Source organism: Paralichthys olivaceus, chromosome 1, assembly GCF_024713975.1.
Source record: "Paralichthys olivaceus isolate ysfri-2021 chromosome 1, ASM2471397v2, whole genome shotgun sequence".
Taxonomy (NCBI): domain Eukaryota; kingdom Metazoa; phylum Chordata; class Actinopteri; order Pleuronectiformes; family Paralichthyidae; genus Paralichthys; species Paralichthys olivaceus.
This window is the reverse complement of record NC_091093.1, coordinates 16,170,325-16,195,822: the sequence shown is the minus strand read 5'-3', so window position 1 is coordinate 16,195,822 and position 25,498 is coordinate 16,170,325. Positions and strand designations below refer to the sequence as shown.

The following is a 25,498-nucleotide window of genomic DNA, read 5'->3' as shown; positions in this document are numbered from 1 at the left end:
ACGAGCCAGAGCTGTGATGTGCCTTGGGGAATGGATCTCTTTGTAGTGGGCAGGGAAGTAGAGGAATGTCAGGAATCTCCCCCAGAGGATGCCGGGTCTGTCTGTCCAGTCAACACCACTCTCTATCTCGCTCTTTCTTATTCTCTCGTGTTCAGGGGTTATACTGCATGGCTGTGCACGGTGCATGTATGTGTGGCTGTACGCATACACTAAACAAACAGAGCGGCTAAGATGAGCGTAAAAAGATTTGGGGCCAATAAAGTTCACTAACAGGCCAGAAGCAAATGAAATAAAGCTTTTACCAGACGCCTGGGGCGTGCGTGTGTGTGTGTGTGTGTGTGTGTTAAATAGAGAGATGATCGTGTTTCCAGCTTGAGTTGATAGTGACACAGCGCTGTTCTATCTATCTGCTTGTCTTGATTTTCTCACTTCTCGATGTCAGGAGTCAGGTTCACTTGTTTCTGTGTGTGTGTGTGTGTGTGTGTGTGTGCGCTTCTGTAAGGTTGTGTGTGTTTGTAAACTAAATGCAGATCCCCAGCGGTGTCTGCTCTGTTCCGCATCAGAGATCAGACAAAATCACACATGCACAAGTGAAAAAGTGAGTCATAGTGGCATCTGGTGGAGCGAAAACACAGCCTGAGAAGATAAAGATGGACTCATAATCATCAGAGGGAACATACGCGAGTTTGCATATGACACATTACTTCCTGTGATGTTATGCCGGGAACGAGAGAGAGAGATGGAACGACAAAAATGAAGACATGCACAGAGCTGATGGGTGTGGAGGCTGAGCGAAACTGTACATAAGCTGCATCGTGCACAACTTTTGCACATGCACACAAGAAAACAAGATGTCCAGTGGAGCCATAGGATGTAGAGAGGAGAGCGAGAAAGGGAGCGAGTGAGATGAGTGAGTGAGTGAGTCCAGAAACCATCAGCGAACAGATGTTCAGCAAAGCATATACAGGCCGTGATTCTGTCACTGTAAACACACATCGTCTGATTATGGAAACGGGTGTAGCTCATATCCATCTTTTTAAAGGCTTGGTGATGTCAAGCGATTGACCACAGCTGCTCAGCACAAAAGAAAAATCAACAGCCTCACTGTCACCTTGTCTCGCTCATTTTCATTATATTTTTTTATCTCCCTTCTGGAAGGGGAGAGGAAACAGGGAGTTCAGGGAGCATTAGACTCTGGAATTGAGGATGTTATATCGCTGGTGACCTGGTGGGCTTTTGGGAGGTCTGGTGAGTGTTTAAGGCCCCGGGGTCAGGGGGCATTCGAATCTGACCTCAAACTAGCAGACGCTGAGCCGGAACAGTAACGGTATCCAAGCTCTAAATCAACAAATAGACAAACTTTACACATTAGAACGAGTCATAGGGATTTGATAGTGGACAGGAGAGTAAACTGCTGCAGGTGTGGGGGAGAGGAATCAGCGACTGTAACGGTGGTGTGTAGAGTGGACCACTTCACCTCCATCTGCAGCAGCTTAAAGGTACTTACAGGTGTTAAGTCTGGTAATGATCGTGTTGTTTCCAGGCCAGTGAGCAGAGGTTTACCAAGACCTTCGCTCTGAGGATCACTGAGGCCGAGCTCTCCCAATTTTCTGACAAAGCTTTGACTTCTATGTTTTTTAGTGGGAGGGATCTCACAGCCAAAGCTAGCACTAATAGTCTTTTTTTTACGTTGTGTACAAAGTGAAGGCAGCACGCAAACTGACTTGAGTGTGTCCAATGTGACGCCTGCTGCTGGGATCTGGTTCCTGTACAGTAACAGCTTGAGTCTCTGCATCCCTACCTACAGCTGCTCTCTCGTAAGAAACTGTGCCTACTATAAAAAAAAAAAATGCCCCTCTCCAAACAGACATTAAAGAGTAGCGAGCAGCCCCAGGACATGGCACCATTCACACTTTAAAATAACCAGCAAAGAGCTATATAAACAGGACCAGGTTACAGCCCCTCATAAAACAAATGCACACAGGAATATTTGTATCGACACAGCGACCCGGTAGGGGGGAAAAAATTTCGCCGTGGGGGGTGCCAGGATGCAACGCCGAAAAAGCGATGTCAGTGTTGAGGGGTGGTGTGTGGAAAAAGGAAAAGAGGGGGGGAGGAAGAAAAACAGGTCCCGCAGAGCTACCGTGCAGGCGCCAGCAGAGACAGCGAGGGTGGAGGGGAGGGGAGGAGGGGAGAAGGGGGAGAAAGACCCTGGTGAAACTCTCAACAGATGCGTGAAGCCCTTGTCAGCATTCCTGCTAGGTAACGCAAGGTCAGGAGCAAGCAGGAAGACAATATGAGGACTATTTGGGCTCCCTAAGCGCCAGATGTGTTTTAATAAGACGGCTGCCCTCCTAGCTAATAAGGTCAGCCTCTGGCTCCAGCCAGACGAGCAAACAAGTAGACTCTTGGCAGGAATTCAGCTCCAGCTTGGCACAGCCTCCCTCCCTGCTTCCTGCCTCACTCTCTCACTCACTCTCGCAAGCTCAGAGAGATCGAGGGAGGCCGACTCTCTCCCACTCCTCTCTCTCTGTGCGTGTGTATGACTCACCCCCGTCTCATACACCCGCCTTTTATTAGACACTTCCCTTTTCTGCAAGGGAAGAGGGAGAACTACTGCCTGAAAACTGGGGCCTTTGAGAACATCTGTGCTTGGATTGCACACTAACATGCACACACCCACACACATACAAGTGCACACACACACACATACAAGACTATAAACACACTTCATACCAAGTCCTCCTGCTGTGCCACTGACTGTCATTTACCACTGAACAAGACAAAAGTCACTCCTTCAATATCAATACATAAGTAACGAAAAACTAAATTTAGTTAGAAAAATAAACATTGGGCCAATAAATCAGACTCCTCCAGAGTGAAAAAATAAAAAAGGGACATCGGCGCCAGAGAAAATTGGCCTCCCCCCACACTTAAAGGTGGACAGAGAAGCAAAGAATGAATAGGAGGAGGAAGATTTGAAATGTAGAATGAAAGTAAAAGAGGGAGATCAAGTATTAGTAGTAGTAGGGAGTGTTGGAGGTTCTTTGTTCTCAAGCTGCTGTGTTCATGGGATAATAAAAAAATACATAAATGTCCAAATGAGTCAAAACAATGTCCAGCATTTACACTTCTTTAATTGCCCAATAATATTATTCAATGCAAGAAGATAGAAAAGTAACTGAAGCCAGCATCCCTCACAAAGATGTCCCTTTCGGATGCTGTCGGTGTATCATAATTAAAATAAAAAGGTTACTAAGTGAAGTGCCTTGACATAATTGTATGGTGTGATCTGGCACATACAAATATAACTGAATTGAAATAATATCTTATTCAGAAAAAGGTCAAATTATTGGTGTCCATGTAAACGTCCTCACTGAACTGAACCCAGGTCCCACAGGTGACAGCGGAGGAGATGTGATTGAGTGGACATCACGAAAAACTCACACATGTGATCAGCAGTTTATCTCATTCTGTTCTGAATAAAGAGATCTTGGTTTCATGGGCAGATTAACAGCAGATACACTCAGAGTATTACACACACACACATTCCCACACATCTTCCTGGCTGTCTCTCCGTGATCCTCTGAGGAAAAGTTGACGTCATCCTCGGCTTCACACGAAAATCAGCCCATCAAAGACAGACCCTCTCCTAATGGTGCCTGCAGTCCTCAAATATTTACCTAAGGGCCGAGCCACGCGATACCACACACACAGGAACTCCACTCTCACCCATTTACCTCCTGTTCATACACTGTGGTGTTACACACATGAACAGTCAGTGACTTTTTGGTTTGAGGGACAAAATCAGGTCACCTTTTGCATGTCTGGTTGACATGCAATATTGCTATCACATATTTGTGGCCCAGATCTGGCAAACAGGAGCGGAATGCCAGTGTCAGGTTTCCAAACTATTTTGTTTTGTGGGATTATAGAAAAAAGTACAGGTCAATACAGGTAAAGATATTTCACACCAGTTTGGTCTGTTTTAACATTTGGGCAGAGGTGTTCCCACCTTTCCTGCAGACAAATAAAAAAAAATACAGAATATGATTGATAGTAGATTTTGCAAAATAAATAAAAAATTGGCAATTCAGGATATTTTTTGTCCTCAACTTATGCAGAACATGTGTGATACCATTGTTATCATGCGCAAAATATTTTGATAGTGTGACATCATGAGTTACCCTCTGATTCCCTGACCTACAGCGCCTACCCATGAGAGAGTGTTTGTCCATTTGTCTGTGTTTGTTGAACATAAGGTTGGACAGAAGACCATCATCCATCACCGGGCTGGAGAGGGGTTTCTGTTACAGAGGTTAGACCTTCCTGTTTTAATGCCAGCAGACAGGGAACATTTGGCTAGCTGTAATTTGAGATGGCCTCGTCACAGCAGCCGCGGGTCACAAGGTCAGCAGGCCTTATCGTTCACCGACAGGCCCTGTTTCTGCTCCATGCTGACCCCCACTACTACACAACATAAATGTGCGCACATACTCAAACACAAACGTGTCTGTGTTCCCACGGTTGCAACAGGTCTGCGGGTTGATGTATAGCAGCTTGTAAAGCGGAGCTGTCAGTCCGTTTTAACAGCCCATCATGGAGATCCAACAGGACCACAGCCACGTGGGCGCAGGCTGCTGACCGCCTCAGCAACACTCCATAAAAGCAGCTCAGACTCGACGCGCTCTGACTCAGCCAAATACAGCAAAACAACAGAGAAAGACCGCTTTGATCAACACTGACAGATACTCACACTTAAGATGCTCCATCCCTCAGAATCTACTCTCACATGTGTGCCCAAAAAAAAACATGAAAGCTCACACGGTCTCTCTCACACAAGCACGAGCTTCATACGAGCTGAACAACTCTGACACCTGGAGAGCTGTGCAGAGTGGGAGCCCATCCAAAAGCCTGCTATCAGTCCAAAACTACGGACACATGTTCCACATTGAGTGGAAGTCAAACAGCGTCTGATCACTGCTCGGCCCGCGTCGGTCTGTCTGGGGCTCTGGTGTGTAGAAATTGCTGTGCTTACTACTCTCCTCAGGCAAACCATCAGGTGGATGGAAAAAAATCCATCTGGCCTGTTCCAAACACATTTTATTATCATTTACATGAGGCAGTGAGAACATGGGGAATGATGATTTATCCTTTGAATAATGGATCCACAGCCCACACTGTGTTCTGTGATTAACAGTGGACTGGATTTAAGTCTCATCTTATAATATTTAATCTCTAAAACATGCATGGTATAAGACTGCTGGTGTTGCTGTTGAATATCTGATTGTAATACTATTGAATATTCTAATAGTGTCTTAACTGCATGCCATGATGGTTGAATACAAAAAGCTGGATTTTAAAAACACATTTTGGATATAGTTGGTTATATTGTTTTATTTGTTTAGGTTAAGACAATTTTCTGTAACAAATCAAACAAATGGCTTTGAAATATCATTTAGAAAAAATATCAAAGGATTAGATAGTTAAAATGTAAAAAAAAGTAAATTTAATGTATGGTCACATACTACAGTATGTAGAAAAGCATATTGAGAGGACACAAGCACACTTAAGGTTATAATTCTGGCAAAAGCACCTACATGTCAACTGAGCGGAACCTTGACAGATAAATTATTCATTAGCGGGCTGCTAAGCTACCTGACCTGTGACCCACTCACTTCCTCTCCTCAGAGGGTATCAAGGAGCAGAGCTGCAGGCGGATATGAAGCCCTAATACAAAATTCTCTCTTCTTCAGCCGTCTTCTCTTTTTGTCCGATTTGTTTGATGTGTGGTTTGTGATTTTGAAGAGATTTTCAAAAAGAGGTGAGTGAAATAGCAGGGGGGGGTCATATGAAGAGAGGTTCCCCCAAACATTACAAGAATAATAATTGTTGATTGTGGCAGCACTTTGAATTAATGAGCTGGCTCTTGTTACTATAGAAACCAGCCTCTTTAACACAACAGCTGTTCTTGTCAATTTAACAAACTGTCAAACTAACTGTTATAATCCTATTCAATCTAAAAGTATAATTAAAGGCCACGAAAGTGTATTTATCAGTGAAGATAAGCCTTATTACAGAAATATCTGCATATACAGTATGTTTACTAATATTGTTGTTAAACCTTTATTTTACAGAATAAAGGATGCACAAAAAATGTGAAACCATCATCATTTTACATGAAATGCTTATTTTTTTATTATAGTTTTATTATGTCTTAGTGTTTTCTTCTTTCAAGCTTCAATTACATTTCTTTGTCATATGGGTGTGATAATGACATCTTAATTTCAAATATATAGGCTAGATATACCAATATACAGTAGCAGAATTTTTTGTCCCCTAGTCCATATTGGTCAAGCTCAAAACTACAAAGTCAATTCAACTCACTGCTGGTACATAACTTACAAAAATTATTAATCTTCTTGTTGTAATTTGAAGAAATGTTTCACACAGGCATCTTAAAGTGAATAAATGAATAATCTGCTGATACACTAGGTATTATTGTTTTCTGACACCTGCCCCTGATGATAGTCTTTAAGAAAAAAACAAAGCTCCAAACTGCATCAATACATCTGTCCTCTTCTGGAGAGACTTGACTCTTCAGTATTATCATGTAATATCCTACAGAATTACACAATAATTGCCCTCTTTCAGTGGCTTCTACATATCTGCCAACCAACCGATATGTGGAGGTACAAAACCCAGAATTCAGAAATCAGATTTATGTTCTGTCTGAATGTGATACCTTCAGGAAGTCACACATATCCTCAACACACTGTCCCAGGCTTACACGAGATAGATAACACTGAAGTGTCTCTGACCTAAAGGCACAACAGACAGGAGAAATGACTGTTTGGAGGAAATAAGGATCTGTGCCAAGACACAATAGCCTTGACCGTCTCCACAATTAGTCACACAAAGATGCAGTACATACACATGTGCATTACTCACACAAGGATGTCCCCTCCTTCCAGAGCTTATGTATGGATTTGGAGCTCAAGTCCACAATGGTGACCTTTTTATCATTCTTATAAGATAATACTATCAGTATCACTGTCTGAGCAGTCAGAGGTCAGGAGACAGAGAATGAAACAGAGAAATTAGTGCAGAGATTCTCCACAGAGAAGATTAAAGAGATATCAAAACATTAACTGAAAAATATTTTTAACGAGAAATGGAGGAAATGGGTAACACATGTTTGTGTGTGGATGAATTGTTGCAGAACCATTTATGCTGTGACAATGCTGTCACTAAAAGATACACAGAGAACTGAAGCATGCACATGCATCTATTTACACACGCAAACCCTTTTCTCCCTGGCCAAAGTTTGTCACGACTTGGTAATAAGTAAAAGATTGACATGAATAAAATATCAAGGTCTGGAAATTGACTGACACAGATATTCATATAGTCATGTGGCCTTACAACTGATCTTAAATAATAATATTTTAAAGATTTTAACCTAATGTCTTTGAAGTGCGGGAGGAAGCTGTACAACTCAGAGAAAACCCATGCAGACATGGAGAGAACATGCAAACTCCTCACAGAAAGACTCAGAAAACCTAATTTTGAAACCATTGATTATATAATTATGGGTTTACAAATTTGCAATAGCTTAACACTTGTTGGATTATTCATAATTTGAATTGGATAAGCACATATGATGTAACATTTCTTAAAACTCTGGTTCTACAGAGAAGATGACTGACTATACAAGGCATTGGATTTTGTGGTTGGGTCAGCACAAAACGAAAAGCAAACTCTGACTCTGAGAGGCCTGTAAAATTGCTCATTCCAAGTTCAAGCAGTTAATTAAGCTTCAGTGCCGGAATATATATTTGTAAAAAAAAAAAAGTTCCCCAACCTCTGTACACCAATCAGTCTTGAAAACCACTCACTCTCATGTCTGCCTCATCTGGTTCAGAAATAGTGACCTTGAATTTTTGAACTCAGCAGCTCGGGAAGAGAGATAAAGCAGAATTTAAAAAGAAAAAAGGCTGATGTGTGGACAAGGAGGTCAGGCGTTATCACCTGGGTGACCTCAGGTCATGTGACAGGACTTGTCATCACCTTTGCAATTACAGACCAAGAGTCAGAGCAAGAGAGGGGAAGGTAATGCATGGACATCAAAACCCAACTGGGCTCTAGTCCATAAATCATCTGCTATGTGGGCACATTGCAAAGTTGTGCATGTGCTTCTGTTAGTGTTTATGCCTTTTCCGGTTTGAGAAGCTGCAAAGCGTTGGTCATATGGTTGTGTTCAGGACACCCCCACAAGAATGGACAGTCTTTAATGCCCCCTCCTGAGGTGTGAGATCACGTCTGAATCAGATGTTGCCAACAGAACAGAGAAGCATGCACAAACTAGTGTGTGTGTGTGTGTGTGTGTGTGTGTGTGTGTGTGTGTGTGTGTGTGTCTGTGTGTATGCAAGCATGTGTGTGAAGCAGATGGGAGGAAAGAGAGAAATTAGAGAGGGGTAAAAGGAGAGTAGCGACAGAAAGTCTGCGAGAGCATGTGAGCATGTGTGTCTCTGTGTGTGTGCATGCATGTGTGTGTACGTGAGTGTGTTGGACCGAGGGGGCTGTGAGGGGTTAGGGGAAAGCAGAAGGGAGAGGAGAGGGGGAGTAGTGTGGTTAGGCATCCAGAGTCAGTGAACATTTTTCTGGCAGGCCCTTTCTATGCTCCTGGCTGCTTGCCCGGCTCTGAAGCAAACTTAAACAAACTCCTGTTGCAGCCATCTGCTGAGCCTGCGGGATAAATCACAGCACTGCTCCGCTCTGTACAGCTCAGCCGCACCACTATCAGGTTACTGTGTTAGCGGCCTCACACACACACACACACACACACACACACACACACACACACACACACACACACACACACACACACACACACACACTACAGTCTCCCTCTCATCCACACACAAACACACACACACAAACACCGAGCTACGCGTCAGCCTGGAGCCAGGGTCTGCCATGGGGCTCACACCACCAGGAGAGGCCAGCAACATGTGGCCCCGCTAATACCACAGGGAGAGATGAAGAGGAGGGGTTGGGGGGAGAAGAGAGACGAAAAGTGGGGAGAAAGGGGGAAAAAGAGAGGCGAGGGGGTTAGGGGCCGGAGAAGGAAAAGAGGAGGACTTAGGTGATGAAGGGAGAGAAGGAGAGAGATGGACAGATGACAGAGCTGGGAGAAGAAAGAGAAAGAGGCGAGAGAGGAGAAGACCTCTGACACCTGGCTCGAGCCAAATCCTATTTTTACAGCCCCCCGCTGAAGAGAGGAACATAAAACATCAAGAAACCGTCGGCCTCTGTGGACTTTAATAACATCTTAAGTATTTTATAATAGGAGGAGAAGACACTGGAATTTCACATCTCATTGTGCTCCTCATAACATCCACAGCAAAAGGTCCTCACATGTGATACTGTATCATATCAATATATTACGGGTCTGGTTGAGACACATCCTGATGCTATAAAGTTGACAGTAAATCTTGACACAACACTGTGTTATTGTCATGTACCGTCAGTAACTGTGCAGCTGTACACTACGGAGTTCGGAGAAGATTCATGACAAATGTGCTTGGTGGCACTGCATCACTGAGGCCTTGAGGTTGTGTTCTGCACAATAACTGTGACCTGCACCTCGAACCACATTGACCATGTGATAAATGCCACTGACCAAGCTGGCCAGTTCGTCTGTTAGCAAACTGCTAGCCTCACATCCTCGGATTAGTTTAGGCATGCTTTCAATCAGGTCGTGGACATAACCAGCAGTGGTAAACAGCCACATGAAATCTATATGAATGCAAATTTCAACAGTGCGAATGGCATAGTTGAAAGGGATAACAGGCAGAAAGCAACAAATAAATAACGACTGGCCTCCGGGAAGTATCTGTGGTATCTATCTGTCACACAGATGGAAAAACTGTGACGGTTTATTTCTGACTCATCGGATGGTCATGTCAGTGTGGGAAACATTCACCCATGGAAACTATTCACTAAGACTCACTAACTCCTGACTATATCTGTGTGTTTGTGTGTGCTCATGCATGTGTGTTTATGTTTATGGATGTGCATGCTCGTGTTAACTGATGGCTTGACCAGTGAGAGCATCTCTATTGGTGTCTCCACCACCTGGCCAACGTTTAGGTCTTAACCTTTCTTTGTTTGCATGACTCTCTGGATTATTTCCCAGCTACGGCAACTGGATCACAACCCAAACCTCAATTATACTCCCCTGTGGATGTGCACATGGACATCTGTGGACAGCTGCAGACACCACAGACGTGTAGTTGTTCTTATTATACTACTTTCTAGTCTGCCTGGAGTCCGCCTACAGTGGACCATGTGCAGATGGTGCTCTTGTAGTACAGACGATGCACGGACCAGCACAGATGAGTCTGCACCATTGATTGAACAGGAAGATGGACAACAAACGTGCTCCCTAAATGTGGAGAACACACTACGGCATCCTGGTGTGGTTTGCCAGCTGTTCTATGGCTGAGAAGAAGACTCTCCAGAGAGTCATCAGATCAGCGCAGAAAATCACCAACACCCAGCAACCTTCACTCCTGGACATTTAGAGAACTCGCTGTATATATATATATATATGCAAACATCATCAAGGACCCATCCCACCTAGGCCCCGACCTCTTCACTCCACTCCACTCCACTCCCCTCCAGAATGCACAACAAGTCCATCATGGCCCGCACTTCCAGACTCCATCAAAGAACTGAACTCTGTCAAATATCTGCCACCACATTCAGGTACTGTGAAATAAACTGTGCAATATCTGGGTCTCAGTGCAATGTACTGTTCAGAGAACTACTATACCCTGTCATACTCTTCCTCATATATATATTTATTGTTCATACCCATTCCTGTCTTTTATATTATTGTAAACTTAATATCCAATGCATTTCTTGTTGTTTTTACGTTGTACCACGGGCGTAGCAATCCAAATTTCGTTGAATCACGTTCAATGACAATAAAGGCAATCCGAACCTGAATCTGAATATATATCTGTGCCGATTCTGTTACATGTTGTATTATGTATATTATATGTAACACAAAGGGAGACTCGTTAAATTTCATTGCTTCATTGTTTCAATAACAGCTGTGCAATGACAATAAAGGCACTCTTCTCAAAGTGTTAATTTTTCGAACAAGTTTGATTCTTATTTGTTATTCGAAGCTATAAAAGCGGTTGAAACATCATGATTGACAGCTGAGACTCATTATTGTCTCGTGGGAGGAAGTGGAGCTCTAACATCCATCTTTATATACAGTCTATGGTCTTAACCAACACAACAAATTGAGGGTACACAGATGTGCACACAGAGCTGCGCATTCATCCTCTGATCCCAGCAGACCCCTGCATACTCGTGGATGCTTACAGTAAAAAAACAGCTTAAGGTTTCGCCATGGGACAAACATCATCCTCTTATTCCAATTACACAGAGTACACAGACAACTGCAGCCAGCTTTTAAACAAGCTATACCCAACAATTCTTGAACATACTAAATTACAGCAACTTACTCCATCATTGAGTGGTCAAGCCGACCTTGAGATCTACTTGTCAGCACACACTGTAGAGACCACATTATATGACATGTGCAATATACTACTGCATTCTTCCAGAGGTATCAGAGTCTCCAGCTCACTCTCTGTCTCCTTCTCTGCAGCTGTCCTGGAGCTGGCAGGACAAGCTGAGTATGTGAGAGACCAGGTGGCTGGATGGCATATGTGGGGGTGGGAGTGAAGCGGGGAGGGTCAGGCCCAGGACTTGGAAGGAGGCAGTGACATCAAGGAAGGGGATGTCTTCTTCAGCCAAAATAAGCTCCTTGAAGATCACCAGTAACGCTAATTATTATCTCTGCTCTGGTTGGCCGACAGTGAAAGATGGAGTCTGGCTGCTGGTCTGCGGGCACAGGGTTGTGCAAAAGGGTGTAAAGTATATTTAGTCCACTACAGACGGCTATTTTGGCTCCGGCTGACACCTCCAGTTGTCCTGACCGGAGATTGAGAGAGAGTCTTCCCTCCCACCTCAGCAGAGGTATCAAAGGGCAAACAGGAGGGCAGGCCAGGGCTGCAGGAGCAAAGCAGAACAAGGTGGGAAATGAAGGGGAAGATCTAATGAACAAAGAATCACATTCAACACTTAAAGAGAGTAAAACTAATGAGTAGCACTTATTGCAGATGAATAATAATTAGTCAGCTGAGAGCATAAGTTTCACGTTAAATCACTGGCGAGGAAATAGCTCTTATATTAGCTACTGTGCCACCACACACCCCAGCTGTGTCCAGGTGCAGAACTACACACACATACATATATACATACACAGCTGTGGTACAGTCCAGCTGCATTTGCCAGCAACTGAGCAAACACCTGCTAGTGCTCCCAACCACCTGGCAGACACACAAACACACACATACGTGCACAAACATACGCACAAGCTTGCAGCTGTTCTGCATGTAAATGAAAATCAAGGTTACACTCGGTATGTGTGTATGTAAGGGCAAGTCTGCGAGTGTATGCATTTATATGTGGCTGTGGGTGGATGTGCGTTATGGCCAAAGGGCAACTGACAGAGAGGGCTAAGCTATAGTTACAGTATAATCTATAATTACCACAGTCAGCCCAAGTTTACTACTATAAAACCCAGACTCCGGGGCAATACAGCATGACAGCATCATTCTTCAATATTGGCATTTTGCCATGATATGCCAGCCTCCAGTGCAACAACACGGTAGAATTTGCTACAAAGCAGATGTACAGTATTGGAAATGTCTATGGCACACCTCAGGATATATATCCATACAGTATAGCCTAAGGTCTTTACTGAAAAATACAGTGAGAGCTTTCTTTGTTTTTCAAAGGTTTCGTAAAGAATTTATTTCCTAGTGTTACTCTAAACAATAACTTTTCATTATTTCTCCATTTTACTTTTAGATTTTGTAATGCTTTCAAACAGCCCCTGCTCACATGCAGATTTGCTCTAATCCTGCTTAACACCGGGTAGGTTGTACATGGTGTACAGTTCAAAGAAGGCCACTGTGCAGGTCGATTTTATTTATTGTGCATGAGTCTGTTATTGCCTTTGTCCCAATCGTCCCACTGTGTAAAATGCAAGTACAAGTAGGAAGGGGGGGGGGGGGGGGGGGCCTTGATATAAAAAACATCCAGAAACCTGTCTGAGAAAGATGACAATGTTAAATAATGTCAAGATAGAGTAGAACACTGAAAGAGAAGCACTTCAGAACAAACAGCACACATATTGACTCATTGCATACAAACACCTTGATGCCAAACTGGCACCCAAAGAAACATTTCACACCATGGTCGAGGGTTTCTAGATGTTTAAAAGGGCCTGTCCCCTTCTCATACTGGCCATTGACCCCATTGTCTTCCTCGTCCGATTTTCTCCCACAAACCTACAGAATGCAGACTTCTGATTGTCTATAATATCAAAACTTAGAGGAGAACACCAGTCAGCCGGAACAACTCCGTAGCATAGTTTTACAGGCTCCATTATGGATCATTTCACCTTATAATGTAATACTAGAGTTGAGGTAAACCCATATGATGCAGAGTTTAGCGTGGGAATTTTTTTTTAATAAAAGTGAGGTAAAGGCTCATTCTGACTTTTGGCCGATTTGATGTCATCACAGGTTAGACCCGGGAGAAGATGTGCCTGGAGGTCACCGAGGTCCCCAATCCTACCATAATTATGTGGATCATACATTGTCCTAACAGAGGATCCAGAGATCAAGCATGTGTCTTTACACCTATACACAATGCTGAGACCTGTGTGGATGGACCATGGAGGTTAAAGGGTTTGAACTTCTGGGAAACAGCACAAACAACACAGATAAACTTATAACACTGCAATCAAGGGCAGAATGTGAGCCCACATAATGCCGGAGTGAATTTTTAGGCTCAAACATCTAAACAGGCACATAAAGGATCCTTCCCTCCAATAAGACATATCACCTCTGCTGACTCAGCCCCTGAGAGCTGAGCCCATATCAATATCCTCCTCTCTGCTTGTCTCTGCAGGGTTTAAAGGTCAGGTTAAAGGCCTTCGGCTCTGCAGCGACAAACCAGCTTGGCACTCTGGACAAAACTGAAACTTCCTTCTTCCAATGACATTAACGCCCTGTTCTCAAAGAAGAACCTAAATGCAACCGTGTAGCACTCTTATAGTGATCTACCACATGGTCACTCTTTGCACTGACTTGACATTCCTCTCTGTACCAACGCAGGATGTGAGAGAACGTCTGATGCTGTTTGATTCAATAACTCTCTCCTTCTCTCTTTGGCACGTCACTGCTTCCTCTTGTCAATCGCCTGCCAGGGAAGCTTAAATGAAAGTGCCAGTTATGATCCTATTTGGCATTTGTTGAACCAGTTCGACTGCCAACTGATGAAGTCAATCAAGAGGAGAAAACCTATGCCTTTTGGGTTAGCACTTAATCAAATTTTCACAGCAATGACAAATTCACTGCATGGGGACCTCGAATCTCTAATGCTGGTGTAATCTCCTGAAGGTTCCCAAGTACATTGTAACTCACACAAGCAAATTTTCACCTGGCTGCCAATGTTTCTGAGCTCTGCCAACCCACTGCTCCCTGACTGTCTGTGTCTGCTATTCCTGCACTGAGAGAAAACTACATCAAAATGTAGTGAAAAGAGAAACAAAACGTGATTTTAAAAAATGCAATTAAAGGTAGGAAGGTGTTTTTTGAAAATGGTTTTGATCATTCAATCACACAAACAGTAATTACATCTTGTCACATGTCCAGATCATCATATATCAACAGAACTGGATATGCAGCAGCCACTCTTGACTTGACTCCGAGTCTGTCCCAATGTAAAGTCTATAGGCAAAGCAGCACCATGAAGGAGGCATACAAAATAAACCAAGAGGTGAGCGAGATCTGTTTATTTATATGCTGGTGAGAAAATCGCACTCAAATAAATCATCACCATCTTAAACTAAGGTCCAGTTCTTATACTATACCCAAGAGCTGGGTCTGGCACAGCCAACGCTGCTAATTTGTCCCAGCAGTAAACCACCCAACCATAGCAACAACAACAAAAAAAGGTCCTTTATTTCCTTTCAGACTACTATCTAAGTAAAAGAGATGACAGGACACATCAAACTGAAAAACATAGCTCTGTCTTTGCTTTAAGATGTAGACCATGACATGTTAATATTTGTCAAACTACTCCAGAGTTTAAACAAGCTGTTTTTATATGCGTGAGATTACTTCAGTGTGAGATCTTCAGGACTGGCAGGTTCACAGAAACTGGGACTGATGTTGAGCAGGCAGCACAACACACAAGCAGAGAGGGGAGGACTTCTGTGGCATATTTCATTGGAATAAACAGACGCTCCCTGGGAGTTCTATATTGAGTTCTCTCAATGTGTCAATGGCAGATAGAGCTAAGCAGTCAGGGAGACTGTCTTCTACGTTTCCTGCACAGTTTCCAGCTCAGCTAATTGTCTTTTCTTCCAATCCCTTGAGCAAATCACCTGTAAACTGTGAAAATGTGTTCTCTCTCCCACCTGTCTTTCAGCTGTCAGTTCAGTACCACAATCATTGAGTGACCCACCTCAAACCCAACTGCACCTCAACTCTGGATACCCGGTGGTCTCCCTCCAACTATCCACCCAGAGGTCCTTTACCTTCTTGCTCCATTTCTCATCACTACCAGTCTCTAGACCGTGGGGGAAAGTCTACATCATATCTGGAGCACTAATCATAAAACTGCTTCCATGGGGTTCTACTTCCTGACGTAGTCGATACGCCAAAGTGTTTTCCTCTGTTCACAATTTATTTTCAACAGGTCAAGAAAACCACAAACATTTAATAAAATCTGCTTTTTTTCTATGATTGGAATGGATACAATGGTCAGTCACTCGCAATGACTCTGCAATAGACACTGTCTTTTTGTTGTTGTTTTGTTTTGTCTTGCAGTGAGGTAAGAGAGCGCCTCAGTTTTAGGTACATTCCTGATGTTGAACATGACGCACTGGTGGGAAAAAACAGGGAAACAAACTCCTCTACTGGTAATGAGAAAGGAGATAATCGCCTTTTAGCAGGTATAACTTAATATGCAAACCTGCGTATACCTGCTTCTTTTGGCGTAAGAGAGGTAAACAAGTCTCTCCTGATTGAAAGTGAGCGTAGGTACTAACTGCACTGTATGTACTGTATGCTAACAGTGAGCAGAAGGCCAGAGATAAAGCAGCAGGCGAAGGGACAGGTCGGGGTCTCTGGTGTCCCTCAAAGTAGCGTTGAGGGAGGTTTGTCCAGCCTATAGGAAAGTGTCTAAAAGGCTGAGACATAAAAGTTGAAACAAAGAATGAAACACTGGAGCAACTCCATCTCGTCTCCTCCATACCGGATCTGATCAGTCCACTCAGATATGGGCAAGAATGGAGCACAGAGGGATGCTAGTGGGAAGAAGGTGATTAAAACTCTGAGCGCTAAATCAAAACCCACCGACAGCAGCTTTGAAAGTAATCCCCTCAGATACCAGAGGATTCCCCGTGAAACGCAAGGCTGTCCGTCCGACCTCACTACTGAGGGAAGGAGAGTAGCACAGCTGCAGGAACTTTGCAGGAAACACGCAACATGAATGGTTTTGACTTAACACACTCATACGCAAAAGCACGCATTTGGACAGTTCCCACCATATGGTACGAGCACGCCACCTCACATGCCTCAAATTAACACATTTTTAATAGAATCCCCTTTTCTGGGTAAAAAAGCTCTCCTGTATGATGAATTAATGAGAATGAGACGTTCTGTTTGGCTCTGGCTGCAATTTAAATCCCATTAACCCCCTCACCTTTTCCCAGCCTCCCACTCTTCTTTTCGCTCCTTCTTCTCTTTCCAATAATTCACTCAGGATCATTTCTTTGTCTCAGTTTTTCAACTTTGCATCCAGATTGGATGTGTAATTTTGCCCTCACTCCTTTCACTCCATCATAAATCTTCCTTGGCGACACTGTCAAGACGCCGGCATATTTTTCCTGTGACAGCAAATACCTCCTTCACAGCATATGGGCCATGCACTGAAAACACAGTCAATCTTTTACACCAAAACACACACACATACACACGGCGCCCATCAGGCAAACAATAATTATCCACTCAAAACTGTCACTCAGCAGACCACCATACATAGATTCGCATCCATGCATGAATACACATCCACACACTCTCAGTTTATATAGCGTACATCGTGTGTTTACTCAGGGACTAAGTGTCTGAATATTCCCTCATTCCTGTTTTTCAAATTCTTCTGTTTCAACGTTTGACACTTTTTTCTTTATGCTTTTAAAAAGAGATATCTGGTTATGCTCTTTGGGCTTTGTGCAATTTGTGTCTGGTTTAAACGGGCAGTAGAGACCTTCTGTTAGTGAAGGTGGGCACGCAATGTGCAGTTGAGGGATGGACAAAGAATGGCACTCAGTAGAGTGCATACCTCCTCCAAGGCCCAACAGTTCCCTATGAAACCACATTTAACTTCAACAAATCTGGATTTTTGGATTTGCACCAGATTTCACACACTCATAAATATCAGTCCCCTAAACATGTCTGATTTGTTTTCATCAAAATCCATGAATTATTCTCATTAAAGAACATGGCAATGGTCACGATCCGCCCCCTGATTCTAAATCTGCAACAAAATTTAAGAGATTCTTTCTTGGGCCATGCCCTACTCCTTCACAAAATGTCATGGGTATCTGTTGAGTAGTTTAATCCTGAACAAAAAAGCAACCACTGACAAAAACACAATCTCCATAACAGCCCTCCAACTAATCCAGTGCAGATCCATGGGAGGATGCAGGTTAACTAATGCAACTACTTAATGGATCCACTACACAAGCGTGCCTTACTCTGCTGGTACCAATGTGCATTTTATCTTCAGATGCAGAATATTGTGCATCTTCCCTTGAAGGATGTAACATTTTTCAACTGAGGATAAAAATGCCTATATTCACATGGAGCATCTCTATGAAGAGATCATCTTTCCTAACATGATTCCAATGTAAGGACGGGGGACAAATCAGTAAACATCTGTTTTCCCGAGAGTGCAAGTGAAGGACATGCTGACCGGCAGCCCCTCCCTGGGGGCTGGCGGGTGGTACTTACACACCTGTCAAAGGTCACGTCCAACATACTAATTAAACACACAGCAGAAGTACAGAGAACACGAGAACCACCGATCTGTGTGTGAGTGTATGTGTGTGTGTCTAACATTTAACAGCTACTAGAGTGTCCTGTGGCAGATCTCATTTCATATCTCACCAAGCTGGGAAAAAAGGCAGAGCAACATCGTCCAGCCTGTTCACACTCCACAGGATATTCACTCATACATATAATCATGTTGACACCAAATTGGGCAATGTAATGACAAAAATTGCAAATACATTCTGGCCTTAATTAAAAATTTTACATCAACAAAGTCTTTGCACTTTCTGTGTGAGGGAACGTGGAAAAATAAACTAGACTAGACTAGAATAGAATAGAATAGAAATACTGTATGTGAGCTTGTGTTAATCTTTGTTACTCTTTGTATACCCCCCCCAGCAGGCACATGAAGCGCTGAGGGGAACCAGATGGGCACTCCCTCCTGACAGACAGCGATGACAGACGCTCTAAAGCATATAACATGACACTAGAGGACAAAGCACCTGTTCCCCCGCAGGCTCGCTCCCTCGCTCCCCTTCCCCACAGAAACGCACATTGGCACTTTCTCATCCATGAGGTCACCGGCTCACTCAGGCCAAAGCTGGCTGTGCCACCTGCAACACCCCCAGTCCAAAATGATCACCTGAAACCCTGCCTGCCTCGACAACCTTTCTCATTCCACCCACGCTGCGGAGCTGGTGCCATAATTATCCTCTATATCAGGAGTAGCCCCTCACGTATGATTGCTATGAGGCAAATACTTATGATCAGACAAATAATGAAGTCTTAAGTCTTGAGGTCAGAGTGACAGCGTTACTCCAAAGCACTTCTGTGAGGGACAGCTAGAAAGTGGACAGCTCTAGACAGCTCCGGTTTGAGTGCACAACACATTGAGGTTGCTGAGTGTCAATGACATCCGCAGATGTTCTTCACATGTCCTGCATGCCAGGACAGTCACTGTCGGTTTGCATGAGGGAGCTGCTCAGAGCTGTTCACAGAGCCAAGTGGCTGTCTACATGCTCCTCAGCCCTTCATTAGCACACCACCACCCTTGTTCGCTTTGCACTAGTCCTCCACATGACCTGACACCTCCATCATGCATCCTCTGCTATTGATCATCTAAAGCAGGGTTGTGCTCTCAACATTTTAACAGCGAGGAAGGGGTTTTGTGCATGTGTTGGAAATAGTTCCAAGTTATTTCAAAGTCTTTCATCATGTACGTCTAAAATATCAATGTTTCAGCTGCAATAATTAAGTATATTATCGATAATCAATGATATTCAATCAACTAAAAAGAGTGTGTTATTCAACCGTGACCATTTTAAACAATGAATTTGACAACACTACCCTCTTCAGCGGCAGCACTGCAGCTTCTGCAGGTGTGACCTTGTTTTATGTTTTACCAAAACTGTTTTACACCTCATCTTTAATTGTTTGCTACTCTGGTCTCATACTGACGTCAAACAGAACAGATGTGTTCAATAGAAATGTGTGATTTGGCTAAATAGGATTCAGACAGATGTGACAACATATCCATAAATGTTGCTGTTAGACTGTATATTTCAGGAGATTTCTGCCAGTCTGCACATCACTGAACTACAGTATCTCAACTGTCTGGATATATATTTTTATTTGATGAGTATGGTTCTTATTTCATTTTGTCTGCTCACTAAATCTCTAAATTATGGTAGTGATGGTATTGGTGTATTTGAGCAAGTTTTATATAATCATCTGCTGTTTATGCATTTGTGATTTGTCATTAGTGGAGGAAATATGGTGGAGACTTATTCACTTCCCTGAAAATACTCCTCAAGATCCTCAACATGCTCAAACTAAAACAAACTACAGCGCTGGCTGAGACACACTCAGTCATGCTGGTTAAAATAAACACACTCACACACACATGCACAGAGCAAACACAAGGCCGGCCTTGGCCTTCAGATCCCCATATTTTTCCTCTGGTGTTTATAGAAGTACGTTTTGATGAAAATGTTTGTCTCATCATTGTTCATCCAAGTTGCGTACGCTGCCACCCCCCAAAGACATCAAAATCATCCCTCTGCTGTGTGACTCAGAGGTCGTATTAGGCCAAACACAGTCTGCTCTGCCCTGTGGGAATTCAGGGGGAATTAATAGATGACAGATGAGTGTCATTTTAACAAGGCCCAAGAATTCATTGAGTTAAATTTAAAAGCGCAAGGAAAAAGAGAGGAATATGGCTGTGCTGCTGTGCCAACAGGCAGTGTGCTTTGGTCTTACCTTGTGTCTAGATCGTGGCGAGGCCGATTCCGGTTCCCTCCTCTCCTCGTCTGATGATCCATGTCCATGTCTGTCCCTGTCCTGCTGCATCCTCTGTCCCGCCTGCACCATGGCCTTACATTCCACACATGCGCCAATCACCAGCCTCTTTCCATCATCCACCAGGAGTGTGCGCGTGCTGCGAGGGGCATACAGGAACACAGGTAGCCTGGCCATAGTAACGGCGCACAGCCTACCTTGCCTGCGCTGCTCCTGCCTGCAGAAGAAACAAACAAATGCCTCGCAGTTGTACTGTCGGGCCCATGGGGAGCTGGGCAGCTGGGGGTTGCCACTGGGTAAGCTAGAGGTAGAAGGGGTAGAGGGTCCCTGGCCTTTGTTCTCATGCAGGGCCCACTGGGCACGCAGGTCATGATAGCAGAGGTTACAAGCCGACACAAGGCCTGTGGCGTCAGCTGGTTTGGCGCGAGGAGCAGGAGGGTGGACAGTGAGAAAGGGGAAGAAAGGCTCCCTCTCCCCACAACGCCCAGGTGGGTTGACATGAAGCTGGTACTCTCCACCTGCAAACAACTCAGCTCCACACAGGTAACACACCGACATGGAGCTGCCGGGGCGAGAAGACACACCTCTCTGGGAATGGGCGGGTTCCGACCCCTCAATGGCCATGGCAGTGTGGTACCTGACCAGGAAGGAGCTGACAGAAGTGATTAGCTCTTCACTGAGGCTGAGTCGATACGCACCCCAGATCTCCTCCAGGATTAAATGGCACTGTGAGCAGCAGTGCACCCGGCCCTGACTCAGCCCCTGGGCGTTAGGTGGGCAAGGCAACATATTGATGAAGGGAAAATACATCACACCGCGGGACTTCCCCACACCAGCCTGTGCATATGCCACTCTCATGTCCCCCCCACACTCCTGACCACAGAGGTAACAGGCCTCATGGGAGGCCTTGGGTTTAGGTATGCACTGCATGGGCTCTGAGGGCCTTCCCTCCTGGGGAGTAAGCTGGGCGGGACGGAGAGCGCTGGTGGTCTGGTTGAGGGGGACTACATAGAGGCGCTGGAGCACAGGCACATCTGCAAGCTGGAAGCTCTGCCACTGCTGCATGAGGGAGGTGTGGCAGCTTCCACACACCAGGGTGGTACCTGCCAAACTGATAGGCACCGCACCACGTGGAGGGGAGTGCAGCCACAGGAAGGGAAAGAAGGGCTCGCCCTGTGCTCTCTCCTGTTTCTGAACACTGACTTTAAAGCAGTCATCGTGTTTGAGCCCAGTGCCACAGACATAACACACACACTCCTCTGGCCTGGACTCCTTAGGTGTGCGCTCCTGGGCGCTCTTCCTCGCTGAAAGGTCTCTGGCAGGTCTCAGCTGAATTGAGGGGCCTGCTCTGCACCCATATACGTCCCTGTCATCGTCGCTCGTTATGTTAATCTCGTCTTCATCGGAGTTGTCAGAGTTGTTCTCCCCGGGGGCAGCTTTCGTGGTGACAGTAGCATTGGTGTGATGCTCGCCGGTTCCTCGGTACAGCAGCGACGGATGTCTGGACGGAGCGCAGCTGCTGTCGGCACCACGCTGGATCTGACGCGGCTCTTCCTGCCACCGCCTGTTGCGCATAATGACCCCGTTGTCTTGCACAGGTGTGTCGGACAGAGGACCGTCGTAGCACCGCAGAGGGAATCTCTCCTGAGCCTTTGCCACAGACTCTGATGCTTGACAGACATTATTCATCATTTTAGCCCCGCGCCTCGCCGGGACAACACTTTCCGCTTTGGGCGACCTCTGTGCCCCGTAAACACCCACCGGGTAGCGGATCGCCCGCTGTGAATCCGGGCTGTTTTTAACACTGATGACATTGTTTTTCCTGCCACTGTCTCTCGGCGATTTGCCAGCTGCTCTCGGGCACTTGCCCACACTGGCTCTGTCCACCGCGTCCATCTCCTGGTCTGACATGTTCTCGTTTTCAGAAAAGGATGAGAAATCCGACTCTGCGCCCCCGTCGTAGTTCTGTCCGATTCTCCTCTCCAGGTCGTAGGAGATGTTCCACTCCTGCGGGACCCGCCGGGAGTCGCACTGGTAGGGTCGCTTCAGCCAGTACATGCGCTTCTCGATGGGCGTCCTGCTCCGCTCGAAGGAGTTCCACTGCTCCGCCAGGAAACAGTGGCACACGGCGCACACCAGCGCATGTCCATCCGGGCTCACTTCACACGCACCCGGCGCAGCCTCCTGGTTTTGCAGAAACGGGAAAAAGGGAAGCCTCTCTTTCTGATAAGTCACTTGCAGCCTCAGCTCCTTCCCTGGCGTGACTCCGCTTCCACATATAAAACAATAAACAAGTCCCCCAAATCCATTCCGATCACTCCTGGAAATGTTGCCGGGCAATGGGCTGTCCTCACCGGGCATAGCTGCAGCCATGAGACGGTGTTTCCGAGATAAGGGTGCCAGGTCCTTGTCACGGGGGGAGTTCATTGTTTTTAAACATCCACGACTAGGCTACATGGCACAGCGTCACTGAAGCCATGCTCACACTTATCCACAGGGTCAGGAAACCATGCGATCAACTTCAGTCCAAGTTACTCACTGGATGATAAGAGAGACGAACTGTCCATTGAAACAGCAGCGTGCAGTGACGGCAACAAACTGAACGGGACGGGCAGAAAATCTCTGAAAACATCCGCAAAACAGCCCGAAAATCCGCCTTATTTGAAGTGTGTAGTCCGCATGTTGGCACTGGAAATCCATGGGTGATATGTCAGAGGAGCCTGGGTCGCCTCTGCTGCGAACTTTCCTGCCTGCGCTCTGCAAACTTTGGCTGCTCGCTCTCCCTCACACTGTACACAGCGCCATCCCCAATCCAGTCCGTGGGACGCGCCTCGGCACCCCGAAAGAAACCTCCTGCCACAGCCCCCCGGTACTAATTTCTCAGAGATGGCGAGAGAGAGCGCTCTCCTGTACAGTAGCTGCCCGAGCGTCAAAGCACGGGGCACACACACACACACACCTACACACACACACACACACACACAGGATATCCACCATTAAACGTGCACTGGGGCGTATATTCAAATAAGAAATACTCCCAGCATGTGGGCATCATCAGCTTCCAAACTTAGAGACTCCTTACAATCTCTATTATACGGCGATTATCTGAGAATGAGATGGTGAAACGGTTTTTAAGTGTTTTCTCCCAAGGAAGCACAAAGCAAAGAGGGAATAAAGATGTACATATTGGGAGGATGTGTTTTTTTTATTAACGGATAATTGGGGTATGTCTCTCATTTGATTTATTTATGAGAAGTCTTTTTCAATTGGGCTTTGGATTCTGGCTTTGAAGTTTTGATGTCATCTCTGTGTAACTTTCCCTTTATGCTTGGGATCTAAAAAAAAACTAAAAAATCTGCCAAGTCACAGCTGTCATACAAACTGCAGAGGGATTTCTGTGCTGTGACCTTTCCAGAGAAGAGGCATCCTCACATCAGATGCTGTCACCTAACAGAGCACTGAACAAAGACACATGTTGGACCAACCCAGAAAAATACTTCAACTGGTAACAGACATTAATTAAGTTTGTTCAAATTAAATTAGCAAGTTAAAAAAGTTATGAAACTTAATTCATTACTGTGTTCCATCCATCTGTTCGTCTGTCTGTCTATCCAATAAACATTAGTACAAAAAATACAACAATCCAGCAGTCTGTCCATCCATCTGTCTGTCTGTCCATCTGTCCTTCCATTCGCCTGTCTGTCTGTCTATGAGACAGCAAGTGGAGTAATCAAACCTCAAACACTTCACGTCATTCTACAATAACACACGTAAACAGTTATGTCTGCCCGTTCCACTGTGCACCGGCCCTGGCCCCAGTCACTGTCCAGTGACTCACTGATGTCAGAGAGTGCGGGACTACCACTTTCTGCACCTTCTCCTTCATCCACTATCATCTTCATCATCACTGTGCCCCTTCCTCCTCAGCTTTCCATGATTGTCCTCAGCCTCTCTATGTCCAGAAAACACACAGAGTGTAACTCAGCATTAGTGCGTATTAATGGAGAGGACTCCAACTGCTTCTTCCATTCATTAATCTACAAATTCATTTATTCATGATGCATACCCCAATTACTCACGATCCAACATACAGTGAGACACTAATGATATGTTGTCAGCACAGATTTACAACACTGCCTTGCAGTGTCAGATCTGGGTAGTGCATCATCTGGGAAATCCCCCCATGCAGTCAGTCAGACTGAGGCTCCTGCAGGCAACTCACAGATGAGCAGAGGAAGAAAAAAAATAAAGCAAACAGAGAGTAAAAGAAGGGAGAAAATATGAGAAGGATAAATGATGGAAAAATATACCCCATCATCCTTTTTCCAATACTTTTTCTTATTTTCTTGGTGCGGTGGTCTTCAATTTGGGACAAATGTGAGGGTTCAAAAGATGATGGTGCTGTATGTAAGTTCTCTGTGCCGCTGGATGTTTTTCTCTGGGATCAGGAGGTGGAGATGGACACTTGCCCAGAGCTTCAACCGTCATTGCATTTACAATAAAATAATGTACACTGTCAGCAGCACAACTTCTTCAGGGCAGACTGGGCGCCACCATGGCTACATCCATAAGGGTTTGTTTTAAAACAGCATTTTATATCTCTTTTATACAAGTGTTTAGTATCAGTAATGATCACCACATTCCAACACACCTGAAAACATATTTTAGCACCAACACTGGTTGTTTTCCTAAATCTATTGCAGGGTAAAGCAGGGTTGATGCTGAACTCATATTTCTGGTAGACTGGTAAGTAAGTAAGTAAGTAAGTAAGCTACTGTAAATGCTAATGTTGGCTAAATTAGCAATTCAATTACATATAGCACCTTTATGTTGATAGAAATGAAATATTTATCTTATCAATATGAAGTTATTTCTTTTGAGGTTTTTTTCTACTGCATACCTTTACCTCTTCTGGCTTCCTTGATTACTTATCTTACGCTCTTACTGTGATGTAAGTCAGGCAGGTAGTTTGATAGTAAAAG

General features: G+C 44.8%; 1 protein-coding gene across 2 annotated transcripts in view; it reads right to left on the bottom strand.

The window, feature by feature from the left end:
* Positions 1 to 23,263, bottom strand: part of gse1b (Gse1 coiled-coil protein b) — a 163,981-nt gene extending 140,718 nt beyond the window's left edge. For both annotated transcript variants that reach the window (XM_069523062.1, XM_020098786.2), the window contains exon 1: positions 20,478 to 23,263. In XM_069523062.1, coding sequence (XP_069379163.1) covers positions 20,478 to 22,943 — 2,466 coding nt within the window. In that variant the 5' untranslated portion in view covers positions 22,944 to 23,263. The remainder of the gene's footprint in view (positions 1 to 20,477) is intronic.
* Positions 23,264 to 25,498: the final 2,235 nt, after the last annotated feature.